Source organism: Talpa occidentalis, unplaced genomic scaffold (genome assembly GCF_014898055.3).
Source record: "Talpa occidentalis isolate TD23 unplaced genomic scaffold, MPIMG_talOcc4v2.1 talOcc4.12, whole genome shotgun sequence".
Lineage (NCBI taxonomy): Eukaryota > Metazoa > Chordata > Mammalia > Eulipotyphla > Talpidae > Talpa > Talpa occidentalis.
In genome coordinates, this window is record NW_023601212.1 from 90,536,563 (window position 1) to 90,552,622 (window position 16,060).

Consider the following 16,060-nt stretch of genomic DNA (forward strand, 5'->3'; position numbering starts at 1 on the left):
GAACAATGGTTCCAATGCAGTGATACCCAAAGAGCAAGCTACACAGCACATGTAAAGAGTGAATGAAACCTAATCTATGCAAGTTGCACTGTAAAAACAAATCACTGGGGAAATGCTAATCAAAACCACAATGAGCTGCCACCTTACACTCACTAGGGTGGCTACTATTGAGAAAAATAGAAAATCACAAGTGTTAGTGAAGATGGAGAGAAATCAGAATCTTGTGCATTGTTGGTGGGAATGTAAAATGGTGCAGTTGCTGTGAAAAAGAGCCTGGCCAGTCCTCAAAAACATAAACATAGAATTACCACAGGACCCAGCAATTTTGCTTCTGTCAATCACAATGGCTAAAAGGTGGACATCAACTCAAGCAACCATTGACAGACGAATGGGCCGTTGACAGGTGAATGGACAAACACAACATGGCATATGTACACACAGTGGGATATTATCAGCCAAAAAAAGGAAATTCTGATACATGCTTGTGGGTGTGCTAATCCTAAGTGGCCTGTTCGGCCACCATTTTGTTACCTACAGTTCTAAATCCTAAGCAAGGTCAGAACGGCCTGGTCAATTAGGTACAGAAGCCCAACCCTGCAAGGTGCCTTTCAAATCAAACAAGAGCACAAAGCTGGATCACACTGGGAAGGCTATGCATCACGAGGTATGAGGGGGAATGCCCTGGGGCTGATGACCATGCATAAAACCTACTCCTGACTTTTACATCACCAGGAACGCCTGCGGGGAGAGGACTGATGTAATAAAAGGGACCCCAGAAGCTGATCAGTGGAAAGCCTTGTTGATAAGATTGAAACCATGGCTGGGGAGCTAGGGCTTTATATCAATTACAATACCAAGTCATCAAGCAGATGAGAAGTCCCTGGAGGGCAGACTCACAACCCCTGATACTAGAGATGACAGAGCACCTTTTCTAGTTTCACCCCTCCCTTTTCTCTGTGCCCTCCTTCCTCTCAACTGATGCTGTATAATTCTTCTATCAATAAAAAGGTCAGGATCTGGCTCTTCAGCAGCATCCTGAATTATGTAGCCCGCTCCACGACTCCCATTTCTTTATCAGTGTGGTGTTGCCCGATGAAACACATGCTGTAACATGGATGAGCCTCGAGGGCATTTGCTAAGTGAAATCAGTCAGTCATAGGTCAAATATGATTCCACTGAAATGAATAGCCAAATTTATAGAAGGTAGAATGGTCAGGGGCTGGGAGAGAAGAGAATGGTGAGTGTTTAATGGGTTCAAAGCTTCCGTTTTGCAAGATAAAGAGGTCTACAAATGGATGCTGGTGATAATTGCACAATAGGACATGCTAAATATTGTGGGACTATAACACATCTAAAAATGGTTAAGGTAATAAGTTTTTTCATGTGTATTTTAGCCTAATTTAAAAATTGTAAGAAAAAGAAACAAATGATACTGTGTAGGCGAACACTAATAATTTTAATATAAAAAAACTAAATAGGATGTGATATCCCAAATTGGATCCTGGAACAGAAAAACATCATCAGTGGAAAAACTGGCAAAACCCCAACAGTCCGTAGTTTAATAGTAAAAAATCAATGCTAGTTCTTAGTTTTGACAAACACACACCTGGTTAAGGTAAGAGAGTAACACTTAGGGGCAACTAGGTACAGTATACAGGAACTCTCTATACCACCTCTGCAAGACTGTTATGAATCTAAAATTATTCCCAAAATAAATTATTTTGAAATAAATTTGAAAAGCAAATGACAACTTAAAAAAAAAAAAGGTAGAATCAATTCCCCCACAGAAGATAAAGACAACACAAATATATTTGGAAACCTGATAAATCAAACAGCAAAATACGAATTTCTATACACCTAACTATAGTGGATGTGAAATTTTTTACCATGCTGCTTATTACCTAGCTATTGCCTCATCATCCACTAGTTGCAAAGAGGCCAGATGATGAATTTACATTGCAGTTGTACGTCCATGATTCTGAGTGCATCTTCTACTTAGATCACAAGGTTTCTCAGTGGATCGTGAGAACTTTCTTCTGCCGGTTCATGATTTCCTGTCTTTGGTAAGTTGGTTATACGCTTGCAAGAATCCTGGATGTTTTGTCAGGCTCTCAACTCTTAGGCAGCACATCTCAGCCCAGACAACTCAGTGCACGTCTTCTGGCTGTAACACGGGGGGACTGGTATAAGCTCATTTGGGGATACTCTGGCATCTCCACAAACGTGGTGAGTCACTGCAGCTTTGGAAAACCATGTTGAATGTGCTGTAGTTGTTACAGAAACCAACTGGGGGCGGTGGGAGGGAGAAGCAATGGATGAAAAAAAGCCCTCGCTTCATTATGAGTCTCTTTAAATTCTATACTCAATTAAGTGAAAACAAAGATTTACTCAGAAAACAACTAAGTTTTACTTTATTGCCCAGTCGGCTTCTCTTCTGTTAAAGGTCAACTATGTAAAAACTGATAGGACATAGAATGGTGGCAAACACACTATCACTTTAACTGCTTCGCACAGGAGGAAATGACTCTGGGTTTGGTATCTCCTTTCGTCCCTTTTTCTCCAAGCGGTGGTCCAGACCCGCGGGGGCTCGAGCTGCAGGTGCGAGAGCTGGCAGACACAGGTGCAGCTGCATTTCCTTTCTCCAAGACCTTTAAGGTCAATCGGCTAGCTCGCTTTGACCACAAGTGGAGCTCTTCTTAATTTCTTTAGAACAACTTGACTTGATATGAATCGCTTACACAGGGAATGGTGCAGACAAGGCAGCTTTATTATATTTTGGGGAGAAAAAAACATGATTCTGTATGGGGGGGGGGAAGAGCCATTGCCACTCAGTGAGCAACACTGCCATCTAGTGGGAAGGGGAAACACCATCAAGCCTGCTCAAGACCAGATAGCAAATGTGAGCAGATTTCAATTTTTACCACAGAACACTTTTAAAAAATTGTTCTTCTATTTTTACCTCTGTAATGCAAAAGTATATGTGCTTTCTATTTGGGGGGGGGGTGGAGAATGATTTTTTTAAAAGGACTAGACCATTAATTTAATTCTCAACGTCCAAGTTAAGAAAAACTTTGTGCTAACCTGTCTTTTGGAACAACCATCACTCTTGCAACTCGTCTAAACAGCAGCTCCTGGTTGTGACAGTTTATATAAAAAAACAAAACAACTGTATACGAACTACATTTACTCATTTCCTCTATTTTTACAGTTTGTGGTGCTAAGTATTTGCACTTCACTTATTTGAATTCCTGAAAAAAGCATTAGAATGCACCAGTAACAATTTTGCATAAATCACATAACCCAGCTCTTATTATGACTATACAATAACAGTGAAAGATATTCTTGTGAGGAAGTGGGAATGTTGTTCTTAATGAATAAGGTAATTCTTCTCAAGGTCTTAATTTCTTTATATCCAGGTGTTGTAATAAATGTGATTTGATGATTTCTGTATGTATATAAATGAGCATTTTTAATGAAACACCTGCTTGAAAAAAGATATAAAGTTGTAAGAATAACATATTGTTAATAACCTCCATCTCCAATCAGCATCCTCTGTTATTACTGAGATTTTAGATTCTGGGTTAAGTGCTCTGCTCTTCGAAATATACACAATGGTTATTGATCCTGCAAATGAGTTCCTCTATTGCAACACTTCTGGGTATATGGCTGGAGGCACTCAATGGTTCTAGAATGCAGGAGTCTGACACAGTCACCATTAACATGTTCTTGGTAAATACTATACTCAGTTAAGGATTTCAGGAAGAACTAAGTTCTGGAGAGAGGTATACAAGTGTAGAGTAAGAACCTGAATTAAGACATCTTCAGGTTGCATTCTGTCAGTAGACACAACTGCATGTTTCAATTCTGAGAACCTGAGATAGTTCAGAAAAACAAAATTCTGAGTGTGGGGCTTCAGCTAACACGAAATTGGATTGCAGTGTTTTTGCATTTCCCAAAGCAACAAGCATTGGGGTGGGGGTGTTTTGAATTAACTATCTGAAGGAGGTGGTGCTTTGAGAGTTAATCTAGACTGTTGCTGGGCACCGAAATCTCCCATAATCCCCTTCACTGCCCTCCCCACCCCAGTCTGAAGTGTTCCATCACCACATACCCAAGTCTTTCACGTGCTATTCGAGTACCCTCAAAACCAAAACAATAAAAGATGCCAGAGGAGGCTTATATGAACTCAAACATGATGCCAAAGTCATCTTCAAAAAAGTTTATTAGCATGATTAAAAACATTTTCTTGAATAATGACAGAAAGAATTTCTAAACATGAAAGAGTATCAATGGCTATACCTTATAACCAATATTTGCAACCGAACAGAGAGCTTTATTATCAGTCTTCCTTTTATTAAAAACAATCCATATTTATTGGTTCCACGTGAAGCCAGGACTATTGCTTTTGACTGGGAATGAGTCCCTACTGCAATTAAGTATAAAAAAATATCTTCCATATTGGAATGTGACCTGCATTATTGAGTAAAGAGTTGATAAAAATCCTCAAAGAGTTGGGTTTTTGTTTTTTAAAAACATTCCTTTTACACACTACAAAGAAATAATTAGTATTTTGGCTTTTTAAATTCCTACATGATATTTTAGAATGGCGGTCCCCAAAGGTCCTCCCTTCACATAGCTGCGAATGCAGACCCTCTCCTGGGCTGGACATCCTTGGGGTGGACTGAAGACTCCGGCCTCCACGTTTATACTGGTTTGAGAACAAAGACAGCGTCATCCAGAACATAGTAGTCATTATACATGTCACCTTCACACAGGTACGGCAGTCTGGTGAAAGCTTCAATAACAAAACCAGCTTTTCTGAAAACTTCAGGCAGACTATTCACTTGTTCTTCCCAATTCTGTCCCTTGATTTCCAAAATTTCTGACGGTTTCTCCCACTTGCCACCTACTAAAACAAATAAAAACATTAAGTTAAATTCTTGAACAAATAGCTATTTAAGGGGGGAAGACTTTATCTCCCTGGGACTTGGAAGATGCCAGCACCAAGTGCTCTGCTGCATCACTGCCCAACACTCAGGCACGGCAGAGATGAGCCACAGGCGAGGCAGGGCTGAAGGACGTACCTGGCCCACAGGGTCGTGTCAGTGGAAATGTAGCCCAAGCTTTTCTGGATGCAAAGCCTACACTGCAGGACCTTCTCTGACAGAGGTCAGGACATTACCTTTCCTCAGACTGGCTGAGGAGTAATGGTTAATGGGTTTGGAAACGACTCATTCATACTGAACACTGAGGTAGAGAGTAAAATAAAACCTGAAAGGATTTTCGATAAACACAATGTCACCAATGTAGTCCACTTAGGCCATGTGTTAAACAGAAAATAAAAATGGCCATTTGGAGGATTTTGATTTATAAAAACAGATCATCAGTGTATTTTTCAAAGGAAGTGGCTTTGCTCCCTAACTTTTCAGAACAATTTTGTAAAAGTTCAGTTCCAGGACCAGAGAGCAGTAGATCACTACAATGCATGAGTGGACCAAGCAATGCTTAGGATAATCTGTGTCAGCCTGAAGTCTACAAAATCCTTGTGCATCAGCTTGGGGGGAGAAGGGGAGGTTTCAAGAATACACACCAAGTACTGAGTGCACAATATAATGGTATATATAAATTTGGGGGTGCTTTTAGATGCTGTGATAATGTTTAAATATATAGATATTAAAAATGTTTTACTAAATTCAGATTAACTTTCTCTAAATCAGGAAACATGTAATCAGCAGGTGTCAAGAGAATACATGCTACACGCAGACCTGACCCTCCTCTTCCTAGAGTCTTGCTGGGAGGCAAAGCCCAGGAAGCAGCGCCCCTGCCTTTCTTGCTGAGGCAGAGGCACATGATCTCAGCTCAGACACTCATGTGGGACCTGGAATGAAGAGCTAGTGACCCAGAGAAGGGGGGTGGACGCGTGAGGCTCATTCTGGGAAGTGGGGGGAGCCGTGGCCATAAGAGGCGGCAGCCAGGACAGCACTGAGCGGGAGACAGAGCTAACAACAGACCTAGGCCCACCCGTGTCCTCTTCAGATCAGGTTTATAGCGTGTTTGGACCATTTTTCTTGGCCATGTTGCACATGAGCCCCCAGCCCTCCCAGAGACTCTGGAGCTACCCTCAAATCCTCCATAAATTCCCTTTTTCTTATGTCAGCCCATCAGTTTCCACACTTACAGGAACCTGACTGAAATTCCCAGGCACCCGGGGTGGCGGGGACAGAGGCAGATGACAGGGCCACACATTTGTTTCACAGCAGATTAAAAAGAGGTGATACTAAACTGGGGCACAACTAGCAGATGGCACCCTACTTATTTTCACTGTACCATGAGGCACAGTCCTTATGTAGAGACACGGCTGCTTCTCCCCAAGTCCCAGCAGTTACTGGCCCAGCATCAGGCACACAGCAGGGCCCCAGGACCAGCAACTCCACCACTCTGTATATTTTTCAAGTCCCAATTATCTGTCAAAAGGTACCCCTTGCTGGAGACTAGTGCCACATGTAAAATAAAATCTCATTCAAGACATCTAACACCTATGAGGATTTGTAAACTCCACGAAAAAGCCATCACAGGAACATTCAGAAATGTGCTTGAGGTTAAAATCTCAACTTTTGATGGTGAAACTGAGTTACAAACAATCTTTACACAATTTCAGAAAGTTCCCAATTACGGTTCCTTAATAAAGTTCCTCTCTTTAGTTCTTCCTTTTTAAAAGGAAAACAAAAAAAGCCAACTCTCTTCAAATGCACATTCCCCCCACCACCCACACCCACACACAGAAATGGCGCCTGTCAACGGAGGGAAGACCATTCTCGGCCTGGAAATCAATCTGATTCTATTTTATGTCGGTAAGGTTCTTTTTTTTCTTCTCCATTTTAAATCAATCATTGGATTTTGTGTGATTCATTTAAATTTTAAGCGCTACAAATTAATGCTTAAATGTGTAACATGATAGAAATTATCTAAGGTGATAAACTTCCTTTCTCTCCAGAGAAAATGATGAAAGAATAGCTGAGGAAAAGTTTCATACTAACCTTGAAAATTCCCTTCACTGCTATGCTGCTTTGGAGCAGAGCCCCTCACAAACAGGCTGAAAACACCCCCAAAAACCCCACAGAAACCCACCCTGAGCACAGCGAGCCACTCACTCAAGATTTTCAAAGAACAAAGTTTCTGAAAAGCTGAATTTCCATAAATTAAAAAAGTACTTGTAAAAACAAAGCTGTCATGGCTGCTTCCCTAGAAAACAGAAAGTGGTTCCTGTATCACAGTTTTAATCATCTCATCAGTTCAACTAAATCTAGTAATCTCAGATTTGCCCACAAAGTTTGGGTGGTGAAGGGGGCAAAAGCTCTTAAATTTCATTTCTCCTGTCTTTAAAGAAATATATCAAAATGCTAACAGTAATTATTTTGAGCAAAACTATTTTGGTTTCTATTTTCAGTAACAGTGTTTTTTTCTAATTTTAATTAGTATTATTTTAAAGAAGAATGCTTAGTTTTTTCAGATACGTTCTGACAGATGTGCAGGTAGAGTATCTGGAATTTGCCCCAGGTATTTACCCTACTGTGAGAGGGGAGGGGGAAAGAGAAGAAACAAGACTGGGTTGGAATCAGGCGGCAGGGCCTCCCTGGTGGCGCAGCGGTTGAGCGCTGGGCTGTGAAGCTGCCCGCAGCCTCTGCGGCGCCGGTTCAATCCCCAGCCTCAGGGTGAGGGTCCCACATGGGGCACAGACCTCTCCTGCCTCCTGCTGCTCCCCTCAGCAGTGTACTTCATCAGTCTGTCTGCTCTGCTCCTCTCTCACTCTCCCGCGCTTCTGGACTATACCCAGTGCTTGTATAAATAAATAAATAAATCTTTAAAAAAAAAAAAAAAATCAGGCGGCAGCTAGCCTAGGACTGAAATTGTCCATAATGAGGGATTAAGTGTCAAAGATTCGTTCTGCACTTACTTTTCTAGTGTTTTTTAAAAACAGTAAAGTAACCTTTTAAAATGACTGCCACCATCTTATGAAAGAACCATTCAACTGTGTTTTTTTTTTTTTAAATCCTACAATGATGAGAGTTTTAAAAGAGAAATTTTTCACAGGAGTAGCTGCGGTTTATTATTCAAACTTCTCTGTTTTGCTCAAGTGTTGCTTAACTGGTGGGGGTAGGGGGGTTTCCTCACAGTCCCTCATAGGAAACTCACGACAACTAATTTCACAGGAGTCAGAAATAAGCAGAGATATGAAACTCCAAAGCTGAAAATTTTAGTTCGCCAAGGAAAGTTGAAAATACTAAGTTCTCCAAGGAAGTGTTAAAAGTCAGTTTCTTTTTTAAAAAATTCTTTGAAAGGACTTGAGCTAGAAACACTTCTATTAATTTTGTTATACTTTGCCGAGCCCAATTCCACATCAAATGCCCAATATGTTATATAATGATCATTATTGTCGAGCATCTGTCTGCACCTGCAAGGGCTCTAAGTCTGGGACAGACATGGGGCCCAGGCCCTGAGCTGAGGGCATGAGGAGGCTGCCGGCTCCCCCTCTCACCTGGGCTACTTCATCAGGTCACTACAAAGCTCACAACTCATTTCAAGTTGTATAAAGAGTAAAATTAAAACACGCTAAGAATGGATTTGCCTATCACATGCCATGATTCTACTTTTAATTCCTCTTTTGTTTTGGATGAGGACCTATAAGAAAAACACTAAGTGAGGAAAGCCCATCTGAAACTGAAACGACTTGGACAAATGCACACAATTACGCTATTTTACAAACAGAACTAGGCAGAAGTCAGACTAAAATCTTGCCAAAAATTTCATTTTGTCTAACTAATACTCTATGACACAGAACCGCTTATCCGCCAAAGGGCCAGGTCTCCCCATTTATAAACACCCGCGTGGCTCTGCAGCCACAAGGCCAAGGTGCACACACAATCTCTCAGACTTGGGAAGAGGCATGACGGGTGCAGAGTGTGCTGGGCCCGAGCTGCAGTCCTGCTAACCTCTGAGAAAATGTGCACGGTTTTGTCTAAAGTGTGTGCGACACTGTGGGAACCAGGGTGGCCACAGCAAGAGCTGCCCCCTATTACTGACGTGGCCGAGCCGGGCCAGGCAATACTTTTTGTGCTCCAATGGTCTCACTTCAGCTTCCCATTAACCCCACAGCCAGGTGCACATCATCGTCCCTGTTTTGCTAATAAGAAAACAGACACGCTGACCAGAGTGAGGAAGAGACAGCACAGGATCTGAACCCAAGTCTGAATTCTTTATCACAGTATGTTTACCAATCAGACAAAAGCTACAAGGACTAGCAAGCAATGTGCAAGGGCCAGGGAGAACGGGTGCTTAGTGGCAGCCTGGCCATCTCACAGGACCTCTGCTCGGGAACCACAGGTGTCAGAGGCTGTGCCAGGGCTGGCTCCCACAGGTGTTCCACGGGGGCAAGCCCGCTCACAAAGGAACAATTGTCAGATGCTGTGTGTTCCTAGCAATCCCAACCCCTACATGGCAGGAAAAAAATTCTCCTGACCATGCACTCCACCATCGGGGGTGACAGTTGCACCAGGGGCTCTGACACCTCTGAGCACGCTGAGCACAGGGCTCCTGGGAGGCCAGGAGGACAGAAGAAGAAGCAGGTTCTGAGAGAGCAAGTGGTCTGCAGGGCACCAGGGAAAGCCTGTGGTACCCAGGGTGTCCACGTGGACCCCACACTTCCCACTCCATGTCGGCTGCCACCTCTGCCCACAACACTGACCCAAGTGGCACCCCCAGGGCCGTCCCCAAGTATCAGTAGGCTAAGGTCAGGAAACATGGGGACCAGAGGTGGGTAAAAGGAGGTGAGGACACTGGCGCTTACACTTAGTCTCATGTGTACATGAAGTAAGGTAAGGCAGAGCAGGACGGGCTGGGTGCCCACCAGATTCATCAGGAAACAGAAGCCGGTTAACACCTGCCTCCTCCACAGGAGTGGCGGGGGAGTGTGTCGTCTCTGTCTCGCAAACGGCTTACCTGGAAGTGGACTACACTTACGAGGCTGTTACCATGGAGTGTTCCTTCTCTGCAACGGGGTGCCAGTCAGAGCCACCAACCAGCCTGTGGTTTCGCTATAGAGCTAACCAGGCCGAGAAGCTGTACTTGGGAGGACCAAAAATTAAGGTGGAGATGGCCCTGGAAAAACGCTACGTGTCCCTCACAGTGAACAGGGTGACCCTCAATGACAGCGGCATCTACATCTGTGGAATAGCCTATAGCAGTTCCGACTCAAAAGCTAAGCAAACAGGAGCAGGGACCATGCTGGTGGTAAGAGGTGAGTCAGTGATTTACTCCAGCACGTGGAATTGTGCTCAGCCCTTTAAGCACACTCCATTACTTACATGCAGAGGTTACGAGCTGAGTTTCCTAGCTCAAAGCCTGAGTTGGTGAAGGGTGTGGTTGGATTAAAGAACCCAATCACATGAAGTCTGGGTTAAAGAACCATTCTGACCTCACCTCCCAGGCACCAGGAACAAACTCACGGGTATGTCAGAGGCTGTACATGCTACATCCAGACTTAGTGGTGAAGGCTGACCACTTATGTCCTCCTTTCTGTGTATTACCATATTCCAAGTTCAAAGGGAAACATGCTAAATAACTATCAGCTTCTGCAGGAATTGGAATGGTACTACACTGCCTAAATCAAAGCACTGAAAAAGTACAGTGATCAATAAAATGGACCCAGAAAAAATATGCATATAGAGAATACAAAATTTAGGGAGAACCCAACTGGGGGGTCCTGACCACCTAGGGGTAGCAGAGAACAGAATGGGAACAGTGTGGCCTGGCTTCTTGAGTTTGTTCAAACCCGTGACAATTTCCTCACTCAAGAGTACACGGATCCTAACTAAGTGAATTAGATTTCAGGAAAAAGGACGTCACATGTTTTGGGGGAAGGAAGACAAGGGCAGTACTTTTTTGGATCTCCTCCCGTAAAAAGAACTCTGGTATGGTGACTACTGAGATCAAGACAGTATGATCTCCAAAACAACTAGTCCTCTGGTTTAATTTACTAGGAATATTCTAATAGGCCTTTGAAACCCCAATGCTCCTTAACCTCAGTTTATTTTTACTGGTAAGATAAATATAAGTGTTTACACACATAAAGCATTTTTAGTAATGCCTGGCTTGTAGCAAGAACTCAGTAAATGTTAATTAGATATTAAAGCATACTCACAACAACATTGGAGATTTGTATATCTCACTGAACTAGACTTCTATAAAAAATGTTATTAGCCAAAAGACAAAATGGTCCATAGAGATAAAAGTTTCATAATTGCAAGCTTACATGAAAAGAGATTACTTTAGGAGCAAAAATGAACATATTGCTAAGACAGACATTTTACTTCCCTGCTTTTTCTACAGAGCTCCTAATTTATCATATGAAAGACTTTTTAACAAGTACCAATATAACCACACCTAATGGTTAACACCTAATTTACTGGTTTCACAACAAAAAAATGTGTATTATTTGAATTGAGTACATAGGATAAGCATTTGTGGGATATCTCATTGTAAAGTACAGCCTATTCAAATAATAACTACAAATTTAACTTGAAGACATGGCATGTTACTTTATCCCTATCCTAGCATACAGGATGCTTCCTTCAAGAAGGGAGACATTCAGAATGTGACGTGGATTCAGTAATTCCACTTCAGAACTTTATTAGAAAAAAGGCACATGTAACGACGTCTGTCCTGTAGGCATGGCAGCATGGTCTCTGGTTATCTTACAGACAGCACCATCTGGCCATGCATACCGAACAGGTCAAGGTTATAAATGTGGCTTAATGAATATCTAGGAAAATATCTTAACTCCATACACAGACTCAGGGTGACTCTACACACTACATCTAACAAAGGAAAATTTAAATGTCCTTGAACAAACTATCTTGAAATGTTTATCTAACTTAAAATAACACTTTATATAAAAAATGGTCATAGCAGTATGACAAGTAATTGGCTGCATTTTCAGAAATCTTTTGTTTTAAAAATGCGTAATCTTTTTTACATACTACAAACTGGTGAACTGGCTTTAACTACAGAATATACTTGAGTGTCTTTTGAATCAAGTGACCTGGAATACATTTTTATATGAATATGGCCAAGCAGAAGCAGAGAGTTCACTTTTACACCTCTAACATGTAGCTTCAGTTACACTTTATGCATACATATGCAATGATAGTTTCAATGGTGACTGTGGCTCTTTCTGTTTTTGTAATTAACAAAGAAACTAAGGTTCTCAGCGTGGAAATGAAGAGTCTCCTGGCAGCTCTCTTATTCCTGCTCTCTCTCTACATTATTGGTGTGGCTGTGGTCTTCATAGTCCTCTCCAAAGTAAGTCACATCTCCTGCTTGGATGTCCTAATGCCATCAATGTTATCATAATGAAATAATTCCCATCTCTCCACATGTGAACCTCAGAACTAGTTCCCCTAATTAACATCTTCCTTTGCATCTGCAGGAAACACCACCTGCAGGAGAGGTCTGTAGAAGCAGCATAAATTTTCATCGAATTATTATTAACCAGAGTATACAATTTACAGTGTTTCTTTGAAACAGTAATCTGGTAACAAGAGAGCCTTCTTTGTAACTACTTTATATGCTTTCTGGAGGGAAATGCCGGAGGACTGGGGTGGGAGAAGATCTAAGACCAGTCTTTAAGAGCAAAATGGGGTTGGCTGCTTTTAAATGTATTTTTCAAAGACCTTATGTTTTTAGAAAGAGTATCTCCTGACTGTTCATAAGCTGTAAGAGGGGATACACAGTGTTTTATTAAGATTACTATAAATCCTACAATCCTAACAAATTTGAGCTGTTATTTTATTGAGAAAGGCATCTTAGAAATGACATGAAAATCATTAAACTTTTATTGTACATCACTAAAGTATTAAGTCAGTTGAATCTTATTCAGGCATAAAATACCTGCCAGAATTGTTTTGAGTGCACAAAACTCATAAGTTTTTTTTCCTTTTCTTCCTGGTAGTCAAAATCTAACTCTCTAGGAAAGAAAGAAACAGAAGACTCACTAAAGGTACAGATCAATCTTGCAATATCGCTTTTAAATTGTGACTGGTTGTAATTATTTCAAATCTGAAATATTTTAAGAAACAGAGAACATCATGGTAACTTTAAAGCACAGATAGTATTTCCTATTGTTGAGAAACTCAACCGTAATCTGGAATGGTAAACTATGATTTAATCTTGATAGTTCTCAACCATAACTTTTACTTAATATACTGAAAATATTAAAGAGTTTACTGTAGATGTGCTGGTGGGGGGTAGTTTCTGAGACTGATGGTGTAAAGAAAGAAAAAGCTTTGATGATGTTCAATAACTACTGCTTCTAGTCTCACGAGACGTTTTTTCTTCTTTACATTTCTAGAAAAAGAGTGTTCGGCGTATTTTTCAGGAAATTGCTCAAGAACTGTATAATAAAAGACATGTGGAAACAAACCAACAACCTGTAAGCATAATGTATCAATAAGATGTAACAGATATGAAGCATATTTGACTGAAAAAATTAAGCTGTCAACAAACTATCAATAATCAAGTCTTCCTTTAAAAGAGTCTAGAAAAGGACTTTAACAAAGGGCTTCTTGTATAGGGTCTGCCTTGATAAATACATAACAAAGAACAGCTGATGCAATATTAAATAAGGACCAGGTTGGCAGCTTTGTGGCATGGAATCTTTCAGAAACATACTGGATGTAGGCTACATTTTCAGTACAGACAAGGATGCTTCGGTGGATTAAAAACTACCTTGTACAGTGTCTTGTATGCAGTAGATGTTGAAACATTTGTAGATCAAATCATATAGGAAACATTACCTATTACTAATAAGGCAGAAACAAATTCACATTAGAAAAGCAGGTAATGAAAATTAAAAATGAGTACACCAGTCTTTGGGACTGGAGTGACACACCTTATCTATAATATATCTGATAATGTTTCTTTAGAGTCCTAAAACCAGATGCTGGTTTTAGAGCTAACAGAGAAGATACTTGCTTTCCATGATCCATGATCAGATTGCTCAGATTTAAATGACATGTATACAAAATAATGAATGTATATACTAGTAAAGATAGTCTTCTCTTAAGTAGCAGAGGGCAAATGCATCAGGATTCTGACAGGTGTGTTTTTTTTAAATCTGACTCTTAAAAATGACTTTCATCCAATAGAGAATATAGTCTTAGTCAATTCATTCTTTAGTGTACACAGAAATAGGTAAAGAAGTGATCTAATTACCTAAGACACCACTCTGAATAATAATTATTGTCTGTTCACATTCTTGTTTTATTGAGGCCAGAGTATCTTCTTCAGCAAAAGTAACTGGCTCTGAGACAGGACTGGGAGCAGGGTTATGACAAGTTCTAAGGCAGGGCTTTGCAATGGCATCTGAACAAGAAAATTGAATTTCAGATTGATCCCACATCTTACTCTAAATATAGTGGTAACTTTCCCTTAAGAGTCCTGGGAAGGTCCTCAGAACCCAGAATGCAGGATGGCTAGTAGTTTATAGGCTGCTAACAGATGGCGTCATTGGGTATATAACCTTAAATATGGCTTCCTGATCACTATTGCAGGAAAAAGACAACACTTACGAAAACAGAAGTGCACTTACCAACTACGAAAAACCATAGCAAATTTAATTTTCAGCAGTCATGGCAGTGTTAACGGACGTAAGCCCATAAGGGCTTTAAATAAACAATCAGAAGTAAATGGAAGACAACCGGCTGCAAGGAAGGGTAATGCCATGGAATAAGGAAACTACAACAGTAATTACCAAAATATTAAAACCAAAAACAATGCAACTGAAAAATTCTTCCTTTATTTGCTAGGAAAATTTTAAGAAGGCTAACATTTTTAAAAACTTCCATTTTTGTGACCTGTATTTATGTACTATGTATATCCTGCATTTGCCTGCTCCTGAAACGAGACGTGTGATGACTGTTACCCTGGAGATCGGAAGCACATCATGTGCCTGAGTCTGAGTGGAAGCGCTGTCACTGCAGGTTGTAGAAGCGATACGACAATGAGACTAGGTTGGAGGAGGAAGAAAGTGCCAAAAGCTAAGTTAAAGAAAATCCACCTTGAAAAGCACCTTGGAGCAAGTTATTTCCTCCAGTATTGCAATGGGTGATGCAGAGCATCACATACAAAATCACCGCCTCATGCTACCTCCAAAGTGACTCGGACAGAAGAGAGACTAGAGAAGGGCTATGATCCCTACAATGAATAAAATCCAAAGCAGAGGGCGAAACAGAAAACGCCTAAGAACAAATAAGCCACCACCGACTCTAGATGTCAGTGTTGGGCCAAACAAACAGCAGAGGAAGGGGCGGGCAACACAGGGCACTTGCCTTGGCAAATCTGATCTTTCACTAGCTGAGGGAACTATCAGCTGAGCAGCTGGCTACAGCAAAGTTGCTCGTGAAACTCATTACCATATCACTAAAAAAGACATGTTATACAGACTGCTCTTTGAAATAATCCACGTAAAAAGTTTATTAAAATACCCACAAGTGTGCATTATTAAACATAACTTACAACCCACTATATCTATTTCATTAAAATATTTCTTTACAACTGGTATTAAATGAGATGTATTTCTATTTTTGAAACACAATATAGAATTTTTAAATATTTTAAGATCCCTTTGAAAGCATTTTGCACCGATGGCTTAAGTTGGTATCTCCAATCTTCCTAAGCATGTATGCCAGGAAAAATAGAAAAGGGGGGGAGGTGTGAGCACATGTTATGTGTGCTGCTATGCCCATGGTACATACATGGTGTGTGTGAGAATGCACATGTACATTTATATACATGTGCATCTTATATATGTACACACATGTGCATCTTATACACAAAAAGAAATTAAGCAATTGGCTTAAAAAGTAATATAAACAGAAAAGCTAACCTTTTCTTCTCTACCCCAAAATAAATTGTCTTGTTTACTCCTTAGGGTATATAACTTCATTTTGAGACTACTGACTTAGTAAAATATATGAACTTTTAGCCCAAATGGAAAAATGGTTAA

At 40.7% G+C, this 16,060-nt stretch overlaps 2 protein-coding genes across 4 annotated transcripts in view; one reads left to right on the forward strand and one right to left on the reverse strand.

Moving 5' to 3' along the window:
* Window positions 1–4,204: 4,204 nt before the first annotated feature.
* Window positions 4,205–16,060, reverse strand: part of METTL9 (methyltransferase like 9) — a 49,916-nt gene continuing 38,060 nt past the window's right edge. For 2 of the 3 annotated variants that reach the window (XM_054693798.1, XM_037507429.2), the window contains exon 5: window positions 4,205–4,909. In XM_054693798.1, coding sequence (XP_054549773.1) covers window positions 4,704–4,909 — 206 coding nt within the window. In that variant the 3' untranslated portion in view covers window positions 4,205–4,703. The remainder of the gene's footprint in view (window positions 4,910–16,060) is intronic. The other variant, XM_037507430.2, reaches the window with a different exon arrangement.
* On the forward strand, window positions 6,741–15,609 carry IGSF6 (immunoglobulin superfamily member 6). Its single transcript, XM_037507428.2, has 6 exons — window positions 6,741–6,851; window positions 9,953–10,294; window positions 12,251–12,357; window positions 13,007–13,054; window positions 13,406–13,486; window positions 14,607–15,609. Exons 1-6 carry the CDS (start codon window positions 6,785–6,787, stop codon window positions 14,661–14,663), a joined length of 702 nt encoding a protein of 233 aa, XP_037363325.1. The 5' UTR covers window positions 6,741–6,784; the 3' UTR covers window positions 14,664–15,609.

Coding starts and splice junctions, on each gene's coding strand:
- IGSF6 (XM_037507428.2), top strand. CDS start 6,785: ATGGCGCCTGTCAACGGAGGGAAGACCATTCTCGGCCTGGAAATCAAT. Junction 6,852..9,952: donor TCTGATTCTATTTTATGTCG/GTAAGGTTCTTT, acceptor CCTCCTCCACAG/GAGTGGCGGGGGAGTGTGTC. Junction 10,295..12,250: donor GACCATGCTGGTGGTAAGAG/GTGAGTCAGTGA, acceptor TAATTAACAAAG/AAACTAAGGTTCTCAGCGTG.